We start from the raw sequence: 18,103 nt of genomic DNA on the forward strand, positions 1-18,103 counted from the left end.
GAGCCCCACATCAGGCTCCTTGCTCAGTGGGGAGTCTGCTTCTCCCTCTGCCTGCTGCTCTCCCTGCTTGTGCTCCCCCCCCCTCTCTGACAAATAAATAAATAAAATCTTTAAAAGAAAAAAAAAGATACTGGCCTATTATTAGAGTCCCATTCAGTCCAGGCCATCATCATATTGTATGAAAATATCTCCCAGGATGAGGCCACTCATGTTCGCAGGCTTCCATTTGATCTTGGCAGATTCCAAAAGCAGGAGTGGCCTCAGTACTACATAGTTTCACTCTTTCAGGCATCTGGTATAATTGAGCTAAGACATAGTATCATCTCCTGCTTTGAGCCTCTTTCTAAGTGTTAATGAATTTGAGTTTCCTTCATTATATAACATATATACATACATTTATTTATTTTTCTCTCCATTTATACCCACACTTTTCCACCTTTCGAAGGGACATGAAGTTCACTCATTGTGCAGCTCTAGATTGCAGACAGCAATATCAGTCTAGCAGGTACCTCCCCCTCAGTCCACTACCATTCATTTAGAGTAGGGTTACACAGATACAGAATTAGTGGGCTATTTTTACTATTAGACATAGCTTCATTCACTGTTAATCATGGTTTTCCCAAATAGGGTAAAGGTACACTCCATCAGGTCCTTAGGAATTCTGACATAAGGATTTAAAATATAGTTTCTTACTTAGGAATCATCCCTGCTTCTGGAACTTATAGCTGTCGCCTTGGTCCTGCGACCATTAGGTAAGAAAAAGAAAGTTGAGGTTGATAAGGGGAAGAAAGAAAAATCAGAGTTTGGTCCAGTGATGGGTATTAAGGAGGGCACATATTGCAATGAGCACTGGGTGTTATATGCAAACAATGAATCATGGAACACTACATCAAAAACTAATGAAGTACTGTATGGTGACTAACATAACATAATAAAAAAAAAAATCACAGTCATTAGTTATCTTCCCTTAGCCCTCCTTATGTTGAGTGTGAGCAAATATTCATGAAGGCGTGTAAGCCAGCCTTCATGTATGTATCTCCCCGTTTCAGATGAACAATGTTTACTTGTCCATTCCAATTCTCTGTCAAACTATTACTCTGAGCAAGATACCTCCCTACTCATTGTTGGACATTATGGGCTGTAAAGCATGTTCCTTGGTCTGAAGAAATAGGACTTGCTGATCCAAATTGGTGCAGTCTCTTCTCTCATGGTTCTTTTATAGTACTCTGAATATTTGCATCTTCCACTGGGTAAGCAAACTCTACTTCAAAATCTATTCTTATTAAAACCCGTTGGCTACCAGGATCCGTTTCACTTGCCAGCTGTGTTCCCCCAGGGAATTTGCCATGTATCATCTGGAGTCTGTCTCTTGTTGGCAGAAAGAACAGTTCGTGGCATTTTGCGCTCCAGAAGTGCAAGAGGAATATATCTAGCTTCAGGCCATATCTGCATTGCTCCAACATCCATGCATTTCATACACAGAGGTAGCCTCCTCAAACAAGTACACAGGGCAATCCACTAGTGAATTCCAATCATCTTGTGAACCTGCAAATTGGTTCTTCTGATGGGCATCAACATGTTCTACTGTACTGCATCCCTCAAATTCTCACAGTGATTTCAATAGGGCCATGCCTCAAAGAGGCATCTCTCTTTTTAAAAATCTTTTATTTATTAAATAATCTCTACTCCCAACATAGGGTTCAAACTCATGACCCCAAGATCAAGAGTTACATGCTCTACCTACCGAGCCAGCCAGGTTTTCCAAGGGTATCTCTTTAATAGGTAAGTTTTCCATTGCTTTTCTGCCTGACCACATGGCCAGGCCAATGGACACCACCCCTGAGTCAGTAAAAGCTCAAACCTAGGGGCTAGGGGCTTTTATCATTGTTCAGTTCTTTAATCATCGCTAGGAAAACAGCATGTAATTCAGCCAACCATGCTGATTTGTTTTTACCCTCCTCAAACAGTTTTTAGCCTTCTAAACAGGATGCTGTTTGTTCACCTTGGAACCGCCATCCACAAGCCAAGCAGCTCCTTGTTGGTCAGTTGAGAAACTGTTTACAGGGCACTGTTAATAGAATAGAATCTTGCAGCTCCTCATGTGGTTCCAAAGTCAGTCCAAGGGGGAGAAGTCTACTTGCCTTGCTTGTGAATCCCCTGGGTAACTTTCTGCATTCCCCTGATAGCATATTCCTATACAAACCATTTCCATTTAATCATAGAAGTCTTCTGGGCACTGCCCTCCCCATTAGTGTGTTTCTGTGACCTCACCCAATTATCAGTGGTATTTCTGGGCTAAAGATTATTATTTTTCATTTTTAAAAATTTTAATTATGATTAAATACACTTAACATGAAGTTTACCAACTTAACCATTTTTAAATGTACAGTTCAGGTATATTTACATTGTTGTGCAACCAATCCCTCGAATTTTTTCATCTTGCAAAATTGAAGCTCTGTACCAATTTAACAGCAGCTCATTTTCCCCTCCTTCCAGCCCCTAGCAACCACTGCTCTACTTTCTCTTCCTATGAACTTGACCATTTTAGATACCTCGTATAACTGGAATCATTATTCAGTATTTATCTTTTTGTGACTGGTATGTTTCACGTAGCATAATGTCCCCAAGGTTCATCCATGTTGTAGCGGGTGTCAGGATTTCCTTCCTTTTTCAGGCCAATATTATATGTACATATATACTACATTTTGTTTATCCATTCATCTGTGCATGGACAGTTGAGTTGCTTCCACCTTTAGGCTATTTTTGTGAATACTGTTGCTATGAACATGGGTGTACAAATATCTGAGACCCTGCTTTTAATTCTTTTGGATACCCAGTAGTAGATTGCTAGATCATATGGTAATCCTACTTTTATTTTTTCTGAAGAACCACCATACTGTTTCCCATAGTGGCTGCACCATTTTACATTCCTACCAGCAGTGCACAAGTGTTCCAATTTCCCCCTGTCCTTGCCAACATTTTCCCGTGTCCTTTGTTATTTTCTGGGGGTTTGTTTGTTTTGGTTCTTTGATAGTAACCATCCTAATGGGTGTGACGTTATACAATTATTTATATCCTTCAGATCTTAGGGGCAGTGTCAACTAATGTCTAATAGCAAGCTAGTAACTGCCCCTCAAATGGAAACCCTCTAGTCCAAAGTCTCAGTAGTCATTACTGTGGGGCATTCACAGGCTTTGCCATAAGCTCCAGTTTATATTCCACATGGGTGTCTGGTACACAGAATTCGCCCATAACAGCACTCCAGTTTTTATTTCATACTGTGTGGGCTTGGGCAATCTTATTTGTTCCCATTTAGCATGTCTAACTAATACTGCATGAAGTGTGGATTTACATGCCTGGAGTTTTACAATACTGGGTAGGGGAAACATTACCAGACACAACATCCATCCACGTAATACACTCGGAGGAATAGAGATCCAATCACTTCATGTAAACATTCTAGTTTTCACCCAAATCTCTACTAATCCTATCAACGATTAACATGTCTATATTCTCTTGATCTGATTACAGCTCCCGTTAGGGATGCACCAATGGGTTTTGATACTGCAGTGCACAAGGTTCCAGAAGCCCCAGAAACTACTCTTCTCCACTCCTGCACCATATGTAAAAATTAATCAGGCAGAAAATATAAGATTCTATAAATAAACTTATAAACGTAGTGTTTATAAGTTAGCCCTGAATAAAAACATTCAAGGTAAACATTCAAAGAATAGAAGTTGAAGGCAAAACTTACATGTTAGTAGAGGAAAAAGAAAGGAATAAAGACAAATAATTTGATACAAGAGAATGCAAGAAAGTTGGAAAAAAAGAGGCAAGGAAGGTGTGGTTAACAGCACACAATAAGCTGACAGAAGGAAATCTGAAAAACATTGAGCTATATAAATATTAGACAAAACAGATTAAGATAAAAATGTTATGGATAGGGGCGCCTGGGTGGCTCAGTTGTTAAGCGTCTGCCTTCGGCTCAGGTCATGATCTCAGGGTCCTGGGATCAAGCCCTGCATCAGGCTCCCTGCTCAGCGGGGAGCCTGCTTCTCCCTCTCCCACTCCCCCCTGCTTGTGTTCCTTCTCTCACTGTGTCTCTCTCTGTCAAATAAATGAATGAAATCTTTAAAAAAAAAAGTTATGGATAATGAGAATCATTACATAATAAAGACATTTACCAGAAACACATAGCAGTTTTCAACTTATATATACAATATAATCTTAAATTACATGAAACAAAAATGTGCATAAAAATAAAGAGAAATTGCCAAATCCACAATTATGGGAAATTTAAAAACCATTCTCAGTGATTGGTAATTCTATCAGATAAAAATATAAAAATAGGATAAGCTAGATTTAAACATCTAAGGAAAGAATTCTACCCCAGTATTTAGAGAATACACTTTCCACTCAAGCATATATGGAACATTACACAGACAAACAGATACACACACACACACACACACATGCACACAGATGCACAGCAGGTCAAAAAGTAAGTCAGTAAAAACCAAAGAATGGAGATCATACAAAGCATTTTAAGAAATAACCTCCAAAATCTGTATGTTTGAAAATTTGAAAACATACTTCTTTATAATTCATGAGTCAAGAAAGCATGAAAATGAGAAAATGTTAGGAACTGAACAACAGTGAAAACACCATGTATCACAGCTCAGGACATGGTGTTAACTAGTACACAGAGAATAAGTTTTAAACTTATCTACAGCAATTAGAAGAAACATTTTTTAAAACTCTTTGTTTTTTTTTAATTTTTTTTTAAGATTTTTTATGTATTTATTTGACAGAGAGAGACACAGTGAGAGAGGGAACACAAGAGGGGGAGTGGGAGAGGGAGAAGCAGGCTTCCCGCAGAGCAGGGAGCCCAATGTGGGGCTCGATCCCAGAACCCTGGGATCATGACCTGAGCCGAAGGCAGATGCTTAACGACTGAGCCACCCAGGCGCCCCCATTTTTTAAAACTCTTAATGCACTGTCTTACCTAAAAATTTAGAACAACAATAATACAAACTGTAAATCCAAAGAATGTGGAAAGAAGAAAAGACAGACAATAGTAGCAAATAAGATCAAAACAGAGTATTAACGAAGAAAAAGGCTGCTTCTTTGAAAAGAAAAAATTTCTGGTGAGACTGGTTACAAAACAGAAAGCAAAACAGAACACAGCTATCCATAAAATACAATTTCAAATTAAAGAAAAATGAATAACTTAGAAAAGTGTATCCTACAAAAACCAAGTCAAGAAGAAATTTTAAAAAATCTGAATAGACTCAAAATTAAAAGAAATTTAGGCAAAAATCTTCCCAGCTCAGTAAGGGAATGAAAATTATAGGCCAATGCCCTTTATGCTCAGAAATGTAAAATTTCTAAGTGTGAGCAAACAAAAATAAATTTATTTAAAAATAAATACATCCTGACCAGGTAGGCTTACCTTAGAAATAAAATGATTTAGTAATAAAATCCGGTACCTGAACTCATCCCATGAACTGATGTGATGCATTTAACTGCCATTCATGCACATTAAAAAAAATCTTAAAACCTTAAAAATGTATGCATTAAAGTCAGAAACATCATAAAAATGCCTGCTTTCACCACCTCTTTCAACGTTATGTAGCTACTGCAGTAAACCAATGTAACACATGTGCACATGTATATGTACACATATTACATGCACAAATACTGACTTCTCATGACTATTCAGTTAACTTTTCACATAGCAGCCTTTGAAAAATCTAAACTATTATTTTAAAAAGCCCCCAAACACACTATAGTTTTTTGGTTTTTTTTTTTAGAAAGTAGTTTTAGATGTCAGAATGTCAAGCAAAGTTACGTTCACCAAGTTACTCTTCACACTTAGTTCCATTCAGAGAATACTGTAAGGAGCAAATCTGAATTGTGTCATTTGTTTGAACCTAAAATGTTTTGTTTCCCTGAGATTCACCTCTTCTTCGGAGAGGAAGAGGCAAAGGCTTTTGTTTTGCTTGCTCAGGTGCTACTGTGAGGAATGTCCAAGAGCTCTCTCCCTTTATTTTCCCTAAAGGTGACTTTCTGTGCAATACCTTTATATTAAAGGGTAATACTACATAAAACTATGAGCCCTCTGAAGGTCGGCAAACTGTAGAAAATGGCGCAGAACAACAGAAAAACGGTGCATCCAAAGAATGACTCCCTCTTTTTCCCATTCCAGAAACCAACACCCCCACTATCAGGTCTTCTCTTCCCCATTGACAAGTGCAAAAATTCTTAATACATTTTATGTACAAACTGCATTTTTAAACTTTAAAGCTGTTGTTTCATTTTCCAGTGGATTTTTTTTTCCTGTTGGAAAATGGTCTGGGTAACTTGGATTAGAATGCATTGTAATTTTTCTCATTAAGACTCATGGGGGGAAATTTTTTTTTAACCTAACGGCTTTTCATTTCGCAACTGAGCTTTCAGGCGTGAGCTGACGACAGTAAACCGGGGACAGGTTACGAAGCCGAAGCTGAAAGACCTTCCCCGAAGGTGCCCCCCCCCCCCCCACGGGACCACCAGCCAATCACGACTAGAAAGAGCTCGGCCAGGCTGCGCACCCAGACCCCAAGGCGCACACCCCAGCGTTCCGCCTGCGCAGCGGGGCGCCGACCGCGGTTCCGGGGCTCCGCGACGACGCGCTGCCTGACCGGTAGGAGCCGCCGTCGGCGAGCGGGCTCCCAGGCCACGACGGGTGCCGTCCCCTCGCCGCCCCCCTCCCCCCCCGCCACCGATCCCTCGACCGGCCGACATGGTTGAGGCGGATCGCCCCGGGAAGCTTTTCATTGGCGGGCTCAACCCCGAAACCGATGAGAAAGGCCTAGAGGCCGCGTTTGGCAAGTATGGCCGCATCAGCGAGGTTCTCTTGATGAAAGATCGAGAAACCAACAAGTCCAGGGGCTTTGCGTTCGTCACCTTCGAAAGCCCGGCAGACGCCAAGGCCGCCGCCAGAGACATGAACGGCAAGTCCCTGGATGGTAAGGCCATCAAGGTGGCCCAGGCCACCAAGCCGGCGTTTGAGAGCGGGCGGCGGGGCGCACCGCCGCCGTCCCGCAGCCGCGGTCGCCTGAGGGGCCTGCGCGGCACCCGCGGGGGCGGCGGCGGCCCGCGGCGGCCCCCGTCCCGGGGCGGGCCGGCGGACGACGGCAGCTACGCGGGGGATTTCGACCCGCGGCCCTCCAGGGCCCCTATGCCCATGAAGCGCGGGCCGCCGCCGCGCAGGGCCGGGCCGCCCCCCAAGAGGGCCGCGCCGTCGGGCCCCGCTCGCAGCGGCGCGGGAATGCGCGGGCGGGCCCCGGCCGCGCGGGGGCGAGACGGCTATGCGGGCCCGCCGCGCCGGGAACCGCCACCCTCGCGCCGCGACCCCTACCTGGGCCCCCGGGAGGAGGGCTACTCGCCCAGAGACGGCTACTCGAGCCGAGACTACCCGAGCGCCCGCGACCCCCGCGAGTTCGTGCCCTCGCCCCGAGAGTACACCTACCGCGATTACGGCCACTCCAGTGCCCGCGACGACTGCCCGTCGAGAGGCTACGGCGACCGAGACGGCTACGGGGGGCGCGACCGCGACTACGCGGACCATGCGAGTGGAGGCTCCTACCGAGACCCCTTCGAGAGCTACGGGGACCCGCGCAGCGCCGTCGCGGCGCGGGGGCCCCCGCCTTCTTACGGCGGAGGAGGCCGCTACGACGACTACCGCGGCTGCTCGCCTGACGTGTACGGCGGCGGCCGCGACAGTTACGGCGGCGGCCGCAGCGACCGCTACTCGAGGGGCCGCGACCGGGTAGGCAGAGCCGACCGCGGGCTCTCCCCGTCCCTGGAGAGGGGGTGCCCGCCCCCGCGCGATTCTTACAGCCGCTCTGGCCGCAGGGTCCCCAGGGGCGGAGGCCGCCTGGGAAGCCGTTCGGAGAGAGGGGGAGGCCGCAGCAGATACTAAGTACCGGCAGACTTGGGACCCAAATTCCGTTTTCAGAGAAACTAACGAAAAGAAGAGTCTGTGCTCTGCTAAACTACCCAAGGACTATACAAGGAAGAGTTGTTTTCACCTTTTTGAGAATTTTCTGTTAACTTCCTCTCCGTAATTTTTGTGCTTTGGGGAGGAAGAAGTTTTAACTTTTTAACTCGTTTAATTGCGTTTTGGAATTGTTAACGTTTCTTTGAACAAGCTCATGTTAAAAGTATAAGACTTGAACCTGCGTACTAGTCTTCTTATATTTTCAAGTAAAAATTCTTCTAAAGGCTTCCTCGCTTCTAAATTTTCATGATAAATGAGACAAACAGTTCTAAGATCTTTTACAAACATCTGCCCACCAAAAATGGAAAAACGGATCATTCTGTTAATTCAAACCAACTAGATTTTGGGGGGAAGAGTGGGAGGGAATTGGTGTATACTACGCTTAAGATTTCAGGGCATCTCTCAAACCCAGGCTCGGTGTTCCCAGTATTTTTAAAAAAAATGACCAGCAGCAACAACAAAAATCACTTAGATGCTTATTAAAGGAAGTTCTTTTCACTCTGTAAGTAAAAAAAAAAGCAAGTGGACAATGCTGGCCGTATTTTGTTTTTTTGCCTTTTCTTTGGGAATCTGCAGGACCTCCTGTCCCCTTTCTCTCAAAAATACTGTTAATGTGTGTTGAACAAGAATGGAATACCAAATTAAAGATTTGGCCAACCAACCACACAGCTGCAAAAATTCCAGACAAACATCAATTAATAGCATTTATTTTCACTACCAACAAATTACTAAGAAATAAGTAGAAAATACACCAATAGTGGATTTGGGGATCATATGGCTTCCATTTCTAACTCCGAGCTACTTGCCCTTGGCTCTAGAGCCAGCTGCTGGCTCTGGTGGAGAGAATTAGGTTTCTGCCCCCAGGGGTGGAGGAATCAAAAGTGAGCAGCATCAGAGCTCAGAAGCTCAGAGAATTCCTGAGAGAGCTTGACATTTCAACATCTGAGGATTTTCATCCTGGTATGAGGGACCTGGGTCTACCTGTTCACAAAAGGCAAGGGGATGGGTTGAGTGTTCTGTACTGTTAACGTGGGGGAGAAGGGCTTGAGCAGACAAAGATCAGAGAGGCTTCCTCCAGAGTGCCTCAGGAGGGATGTAACAGTCTCCTCTTTCCACTCCAAGCTCAGGGCAAGAAGCACATTTTCCAGTCAGCGCCTGTGGAATTTCCCGGTTTATTTGAGAGGAAGGTAATTGCACAGTCCAGGAGCTCTAGTAGCTGCCAGAGAAAAAGGATCAGGTTAAAATAGTAGGATTCCTGTTCTGCGTAATAATTGCTGGAGGAAACAGACAAGCACCTGAACAACAACAACAAAGTACTTAAAGAGATCTGAATGTACTACACTCACATACACAACTCTAAAAATACGGTTTTTTGATAATAAAGTAGGTGAATTACAGGAGAGGCTGCATTAGTGGCCCAGAAGATCAAATGCAGGAAATAGCTTAAAAAAAAAAAAAAAGGTCCAGGAATCAATCTCGCAAAAATGTGTAATAGCTTTATGGAAAAATTGTTAATATTTATTAAAGGACCTAAAAGAAGACTAAAATGGGAGGTTTGTATCATGTCATGGTTGGGAACACTTTTTTTTTAACTATTCTCAATCTCACCAAATTAATTTGGAAAATCAATACAACTTCAAATGAAGTTACAACATGACTTTTTCCACACAGCTCTCTTCTCTTTCTTAATAATACCCGTTTATTTGTGTGATCAACGATGGGATACTGAATATGGATACTGAATAAAAGATTTGGCCAACCGGCCACAAAACAAAAAAAAAAAGTAGCTTCAATTCACTACAAACAAATGATTAAGAAACAGGTAAGAAAAAGACACTAATGGGGGATTTAACTAATAATCCTAAAGCTTCTATGGTGGAATAAAGAGCAAGAAGAGCCAAAGCAATTCTGAAAAAATAATTAGAAAAGACTCACCCTACCAGATATCAAAACTTGTTACAAAGTTAGAGTAATTTAAGCTGTGTGATATCAACAGACAAGGATAGACAGACCAACAGAACCAAAATAGTGAGCCTAGAAACAGGCCCACTTGCATATAAAAACATGATATACGACAGATGTAGCTTTGAAAGTCACTGATGAAAGGATGGACTTTTTTTGTTTTTGATGGCGATCTCTTTGCAAAAAGATAAAATGAGATTCACTAACCCAGCATACACAAAAATACATTCTAGATGGTTTGAAGATATAAATCTGAAGAGGAAATTTTTAAATACTTAGAAGAAAATGAAGAAATGTATCACACTGGGGTAGAGAACTTTTTAAGACATAAAACACAATCCTAGAAGGAAAATGTTGATAGAATTTTCCACATTATTATTTTTTTATGATAGGATACTTAACTGTGAAATATCAAACTATAGATTGGAAGAATTTATTTGCATTGAAATAACTTCCAAAAGAATGCTTAGGAACCAGTAAGAAAGAAAAACACCAAGGAAAAAAAAAAGGGGGGGCAAAAGGACTGATACCTTTCTGATAGAGGTATAAATTGACATAATCACTGGAAATAATTTTGGCAATGCCTAGTAAAGTTGGTGGGTGCATTCCTTATGACTCAGAAATTCCACTTCAAGGAGAGGACCTAGAGAAACTTGCACATGTACACAGGAGATTTGCTCGAGATTGGGCCTTACTGCACTCTTTGAATGTTAAAAAAATAGAACCAGTCTGCCTGGAGTGGATCAACGTGAGGTTTATTCTTATAATGAAGTTCAATGTAGAAGCCAATGTGAATCAACAAGATCCACATGTAACAACATAGGTAAATATCACAATATTTGTTGGGTGAAAAGGGTAAATTGCATAAATACAGGTGTATTAAAAAAATACGTGATTGGAGTGATACACAAGAAATAGGGAAGTTTAGTGTGAGGAAAGGAAGGTGGGATGAGGAATGGGCTTTAGCTAAACCTGCAGTGTTTTTTTCTTTAACAGATGGGTTTTAAGCAAAAATGACAATGTTAACATCTTAAATTTCTATGTACATTAGCATCTCTTTGGTATTCTATAATTTTGATACCGTTCATACTATAAACTTTAACATGAAAAATAGAGCTTCGCATAGCACCAGCATATAATGGCTACTCAAAAATGTTAACTATTATACCGAAACTGTCTTTCAGATACAACACTCTTGACAATGACTGTCCCTCTTGGCTTTGTTTATGGGTGATGCCTTATTCTATTTGACTCAGTTTATAGAGCCTGCTCTCTTAGACTGTGCTCACAGCCAGCTCACCATAACCTCAAGGGTGGCGCATGCATATCTGAGAACCAAATCTTAGAGGAAAGTAGTTCTTCCCTTTGACATTCTTTTTTTTTTTTTTTTAAGATTTTATTTATTTATTTGACAGAGACACAGCGAGAAAGGGAACACAAGCAGGGGGAGTGGGAGAGGGAGAAACAGGCCTCCCGCAGAGCGGGGAGCCCAAAGCGGGGCTCCATCCCAGGACCCTGGGACCATGACCTGAGCTGAAGGCAGACGCTTAACGACTGAGCCACCCAGGCGCCCCTCCCTTTGACATTCTTTCTGAAGTATAACAGCGATGAAAACCTTTTTCCAATTAACAAAATGCCAATTTCTGAAGAGTAATCTGAATATTAAACTATTAAAAAAAAGTGAGGTGTAAACATTTGGAAATAAAGTCTCTTGCAGAGCTTCAATGAGTTCAAGAGGTCATAGCGTACAAAGGCTGTGGATTTCTGAAGTACATATACAGTAGAGAAGCCTCAGTGCTTCTTTACTGGAAATTAATGTAGAAAGCTATTTTTGTAGGAAAATATGTAAGAGAGAGAGCAATTGAGAACTCTTGTTTATAATTGCTTTCCTAATGATGAGAGAAAAAGCATACCAGGTATTTCGCAGGACTTACCCACTGGGTATAATTTAAAGAATGTGCATCTCAATAACCAAAACCTTTGTGTTCTCTGTCTTGAGCTTGGCTCAGTCTACTCCTGAGACCCTATTTCCACGTTCCTTCTGTCCAAAACAGGGTTCCAGGAGCATTGAAAGTATCCATGTGGTCCCTGACAGCATTACTGAGTGTTCCCCCACCAGGTGAGGCCTGAACATCTTCCATCTTTGATTGCAACCTGAATCCTGTTGTGGGTCCTGGGGCTCTCCTAGAGTGCTGGAGGTAGACCTCTTTCCTAGAGGGGAGTAGCTCCCCTTTTTCCCTTGCCTCAGGTCAGGTAAGATGGGGAAGATTTTCTGCTTATATTCCTTCTACCTGGGACCTCTAATATTTCTCAGCCTTTAGATTATTGGGGTTTGTGCTGCCACCCTTTTAGCCTTTACCTTAAGAAAGGTGATGTGATTTCCCTTCTCTTCTTGCACAGAAATTTCCTTTTTGGGGACAGTTACTCTGTTCTTGACTCTTGAGCATATTTAAGAACTCACCAAGCAGAGTCAGGTTGTGTTGCTTTTGCTGTGCACATATGGAATCCAGTGGTAGTGGGAATTCTTTTCAGAATTCAAATATTCTGTTTGTGGTGATGTTGTTTCTGAAGCTAATTTCTCTTACAGTATGGCACATCTAAAAACTCTTTAAAAGTTATTCTCAGTATAAATATTTTGAGAGTGACATTTAATATGGGTATCAAGTGCAAAAAGTAAACTATAGCAACTACAAAGCAGCAATGACTCTGTGGAATGCATTCCACTATCATATTTACTAAAATGCTCAAGGAGAATGAAAAAAATCTGAGGATGTATTATGAAATTCTTAGGGAGAGCATTAGGAAAAAATAGTGAAGCTTCTTTGTTATGTTTGGAGGCTGCTTATCATAGTAAAAGGGTAGTCTTGGTCATATGTATGAGTCTTCATTCTGTTATTTAGGTGACTTGGGCATTTTTTTTTTAAGATTTTATTTATTTGAGAAAGAGACAGCACAAGTGGGGGGAAGGGCAGCCAAAGAGGGGAAGGAACAAGCAGATTCCCTGCTGAGCCAGGAGCCCCACATGGGACTCGATCCCAGGACCCGAGATCATGACCTGAGCCAAAGTCAGACAGACGCTTAACCGACTGAGCCACCCAGGCGCCCCTGGGTAATTTTCTTAAAAATTTTGACCTTCTGTTTTTTTCACTTGCAAATGGCAATGATAGAACTATTTTGAAAAGTCTGAAATAAGAGAATGCACGTCAAGCAAGCAGCACAGTGAGTGGACTTGCAGGCGGGCTCATTACACGGTAGTACCACGGTGCTCGGCACAGAGCTGTAGCACAGACTCCCCCTTGCAACTTAGCATTGCGTTGACCAGTCAAACTGCTTATGTACTAGAAGTCTTCAGAAAGTTCAACTTGAGAGTTTTATTGTATTTATAGTCCAGGTGTACTCACCCAGCTTGAAATCTTGGAAACATCTTCGACTCTTTGCAGTCCCCACTCTGCCTCTACCTTCTGTACTTCTTAACAACTAGGGTGACCAAAAACTTCTACAGGCAGGCTCAGTGTCCCATTCCTAACTAATCTGAAGGGATAGATGTTATCAAGATCTTTTTTTCCTTCAAATCTAGTAGGGTTTAGAATTCTTGCTCTCTGGTATAATTGGCTTAGACTTCACTTTACCTCATAAATAAAACAGCTAATACCGTGCCTGGGTTTTAAAGGGCATGGCTATCGTTACTTACAATTGACCCAGGGCCCAGCGCACCTCAGGAAGTCCCTGAGTTGCAGTAAAGTGTAGTGATCTCAAATACGTAGCACAGAATCTGGTAGACCTGAATTCAAATCCTGCATCCACCACTTACTAACTGTGTGATCTTGGTCGGGCTACTTTCTAGCTCTCTGCTTTGCTTCCCTTGCCTATGAAACAGAGACAAGAGTGCTCACCTCATGAGGTTGTTTGTCCATCTGTTTACTCATTAAATACAGTGATGAGCAGATCCTTATGTAGTACCCACTGTATGTCAAGCACTATGTTAATATTGGAACAAGGCAGACAACACCATGGCGCATATACTTGGCTGCTGAATTCATGTTCATTAGGGACGAATCATAGAGCATTAGCAGTTGGTGGTTGCCCAGATGCATACTGGGGGGAATGCACAGGGATCTAACAGGATTAGACATTAGGTCCCTCCTATCCCCTGCCCCTCCACCTGGGACTCTAGTTTTCTTTTACTTTTTTGCCTTTTTTTTTTTAGTATAGTTGACACACGATGTTACATTAGCTTTAGGTGTACAACTTAGTGATTTGGCAAGTTCACGCATTATGCTGTGCTCACCACAAGGATAGCTACCATCTGTCACCGTACGATGCTATTATACTCTCATGGACTATATTCCTTATGCTGTGCCTTTTATTCCTGTGACTTACTCATTCCATAACTGGAAGCCTTTATCTCCCCCTCCCCTTTACTTATTTCGCCCAGCAACCCCCTCCCCTCTAGAAACCATCTGTTCTCTGTATTTGTAGGTCTGATTCTGCTTTTTGTTTGTTTATTCATTTGGTTTTTTTGTTTGTTTTTTGGTTTTTTAAGATTCCACTTATGAGTGGGATCATATGGTATTTGTCTTTCTCAGTCTGGGTTGTTTCAGTTTACGTAATATCTTCTGTATCCATCCATGTTGTTTCAAATGGCACAGTCTTATCTTTTTTTATGGCTGTATAGTGTTCCTGTGTGCTCATGTGTGTGTATGTGTGTGTATTCCTCATCCATTTGTCTGTTGATGAACACTTAGATTGTTTCCATATCTTGGCTATAAGCAGAGGGGTGTGTATAGCTTTTCAAATTATTGTTTTCATTTTCTTTGGGTAAATACCCAATAAGTGAAATTTTTGGATCATATGGTATTTCTTAATATTTTCAGAAATCTTTTTTTAAGATTTTATTTATTTATCTGAGAGAGAGTACACAAGCAGGGGGAGGGGCAGAGGGAAAGGGTGAGGGAGAAGCAGACTCCCCACTGAGCAGGGAGCCCGATGCAGGACTCCATCCCAGGAACCTGGGAACATGACCTGAGCCAAAGGCAGACGCTTAACTGACTGAGCCATCCAGGCGCCCTATTTTCAGAAATCTTAATACTGCTTTCCACAGTGGCTATACTAATTAACATTCCCACCAACAATGCATAAGGGTTCCTTTTTCTTCACATCCTCACCAACACTTGTTTCTTGTCATTTTGTTTTAGCCATTCTAACTGGCATAAGGTGATATCTCATTGTGGTTTTGATTTGCATTTCCCTGATGATTAGTGATATTGAGCATCTTTCCATATGTGTCTGTTGGCCATCTGGATGTCTTCTTTGGAAAAATGTCTACTCAAGTCCTTTGCTTATACTTTAATCAAATTGTATTTTTGATGTCAAGTCATAGAAGTTCTTTATATATTTTGGATTTTAAGCCCTTATTGGATATATCATTTGCAGATATCTTCTTCCATCAGCACGTTGTCTTTTAGTTTTTTTTAATGGTTTCCTTTGCTGCACAAAAGTTTCTCATTTTAATGTAGTTCTGATAGTTTATTTTTTGTTTCCTTTGCCTTAGGAGACATATCTAGAAAAATGTGGCTATGGCTGATAGAGAAATTACCACCTGGGTTCTCTTCTTGGATTTTTATGGTTTCAGGTCTCACATTTAGGTCTTTAATTGTTTTGAGTTTATTTTTGTATTTGGTGTTAGAAAATGGTCCAGTTTCATTCTTTGACGTGTAGCTGTCCAGTTTTCCCAGCACCATTTATTAAGAGACTGTCTTTTCCCCATTGTATAGAAATTAATTGGCCATAAATTGCGGATTTATTTTTGAGGTCTCTATTCTGTTCCATTGGATATATATGTCTGTTCTTGTGCCAGTACCATACTGTTTAGATTTCTACAGCTTTGCAGTGTATCTAGAAATCTGGGATTGTGGTACCTACCATTTTGTTCTTTCTTGGGATCGCTTTGGTTATTCAGGGTCTTCTCTGGTTCCATACAAATTTTAGTAGTATTTGTTCTAGTTTTGTGAAAAATGCAGTTGATATTTTGATAGGGACTGCACTGGATCTGTAGATTGCTTTGGGTAGTATGGACATTTTAACAATATCAATTCCTCCAATTTAGACATCAGCTTTGGGAGAGGAACTTCTACGTTTGGGCTCTGGGGCTTTTGAGTTGCATAATAGAGAAAGTGCTAGCTAGAATAATCCAGGATTAAGGTACAGTAGCAATATGTCATGACAGAACTTTAGCTCTAACCCTGCCCTCACTCATTGCTCATGGATGGGATGTGAAGGAGTCGAGGTCTTGATAATAAAACCTATCTGCCTACTTCAGACTGATTAAAAAATGGGACACTGAGACTCCTGATGAGGGTTTTTTACTAGCCCAGATGTCAAGAACTGGAGAAGGCAGGGACAGGGGAATATAAATGGTGCTGTAATATAATGGCTGTGAAGGCGTTACTCTGCATAACACCTCTTCTGAGATGTTGGGGGGATGGCCCCAAAGTCTTGCAGTTGAAACCATATGACATAGCCAACTAGCAGTAGGGTTTGCTACATCACCATTCATGATTGTGAAAGGATTAGCCCTTTCCTAACATCATAACTGTAGGGGCAATTGTGGTCCAAGCTGTACAGCTGACCATGATTAAAACTAGGTCTTCCCAGTTTCCACTGATACTCTGCATAAGGCCAGTCTCTTTCTGGGAGGCCAATCTGCTGGGGATTAGTTTTGGACAAGTTAATCCTTATCTCTTAGCTAAGCAATGGAGACACTGTGTGAACAAAAGTAGACATCATTAATCCTCAAAGGGATTAATGTTCAAAAGAGATAGACTTCGGTTAAAAAAATGCAAACTTTCGACTGTGATAATCATTATGAGAGAGCTACCTAGTGCTATGAGATACTATAGTAATAAAGGTTTAGTGTAGTACAGGATGTTGGAGAATGCATCCTTAAGGAAGTGATGATTGAATTCAGATGTGGAGGATGAGTAAGAGCTACATTGCTGGGAAAATTAAACGAGACAATATATTAAAGCATGTAGTCATAGGAAGCTCTCCTTAAATAGAGACTATGGTTTTCTTATTGCTATTCTTTTTTGACATCGAGATAGTTTTTGCTGGAAGTTTAAGCTATATGGATCAGGGTGAAGGAACACAGATAAATTGCTAACATTTTAATTTAAGAAGGTATACCTTGAGGTTGATTACCAGGAGAACACAAAAGAAGAATGCCAAAATGTGAATCAAGAGAGGCAGAAAGTATGCGATCAGTCTGAGGTCAAACTAATATAAAAAAATTAACAGGGAAAATGTAGAAACTGGGAAACAGGCATGGACTATTGGGATTAATGCCCTGGTGAACTGCATTTGTAGTGATTACCCTTTAAAGTCTGAATCACCTTCCTGGAGAAAGTCACTCTTCGTTTTTTAATTTATTATTTATTTATAAGAGAGACTGAGCGGGGCTGGGGCGGGGAAGTGGGGGCAGAGGGAGAGGGAGAAGCAGACTCCCCACTGAGCAGGGAGCCCAACACAGGGCTCAATCCCAGGACCCTGGGATCATGACCTGAGCCGACCTGAGCAGAAGACAGACGCCCATCCAGCTGCTCCTAAATTTTTTTTATTAAGATTTTTTATTTATTCATTTGAGAGAGAGAGCACAAGAAAGGCAGAGCAGGAGCAGGGGGGTCAGAGGGAGAGGGAGAAGCAGACTCTCCGCTGAGCGGGGAGCCAGACCTGGGTCTTGATCCCAGGACCCAGGGATCATGACCTGAGCCTAAGGCAGAGGCTTAACCAACTGAGCCACCCAGGCGCCCCAGAAAGTCACTCTTTTTAAAGGTGTCAGTGCTGTTTGAATCTGGGATGAACCAGATCCTGTCTTTATCCCTTAAGGTACTCACAGTCTGGTGTGGTTGGCAGATTGTTCTGCCTCAAATTACCTTCAGTGCAAAGTAGAGAGAGATTAAGTGCTATGAGATAGGTGTGGGCCATGTGCTAAGGGAGGAAAGGAATTCTGAGTAGAGGAAGGCTTTCCAGAGGATGTGAATTTCAAGGTTTTCCCTGAAACGGAAGCTCCTCCTCAGTGTGTACATATTGTACATTTTA

The 18,103-nt window shown here is 41.9% G+C and overlaps 1 protein-coding gene across 1 annotated transcript; it reads left to right on the top strand.

Annotated features, from left to right (window-relative positions):
- Positions 1-6,546: 6,546 nt before the first annotated feature.
- RBMXL2 (RBMX like 2) lies at positions 6,547-8,202 on the top strand. Its single transcript, XM_045894222.2, has one exon. The coding sequence runs from the start codon at positions 6,785-6,787 to the stop codon at positions 7,964-7,966; it is 1,182 nt and encodes a 393-aa protein (XP_045750178.1). The 5' UTR covers positions 6,547-6,784; the 3' UTR covers positions 7,967-8,202.
- The last annotated feature ends 9,901 nt before the right edge of the window (positions 8,203-18,103 follow it).

Source organism: Mirounga angustirostris, unplaced genomic scaffold (assembly GCF_029215605.1).
Source record: "Mirounga angustirostris isolate CCGP_5_RB_7025 unplaced genomic scaffold, mMirAng1.0.hap1 SCAF_13, whole genome shotgun sequence".
NCBI lineage: Eukaryota > Metazoa > Chordata > Mammalia > Carnivora > Phocidae > Mirounga > Mirounga angustirostris.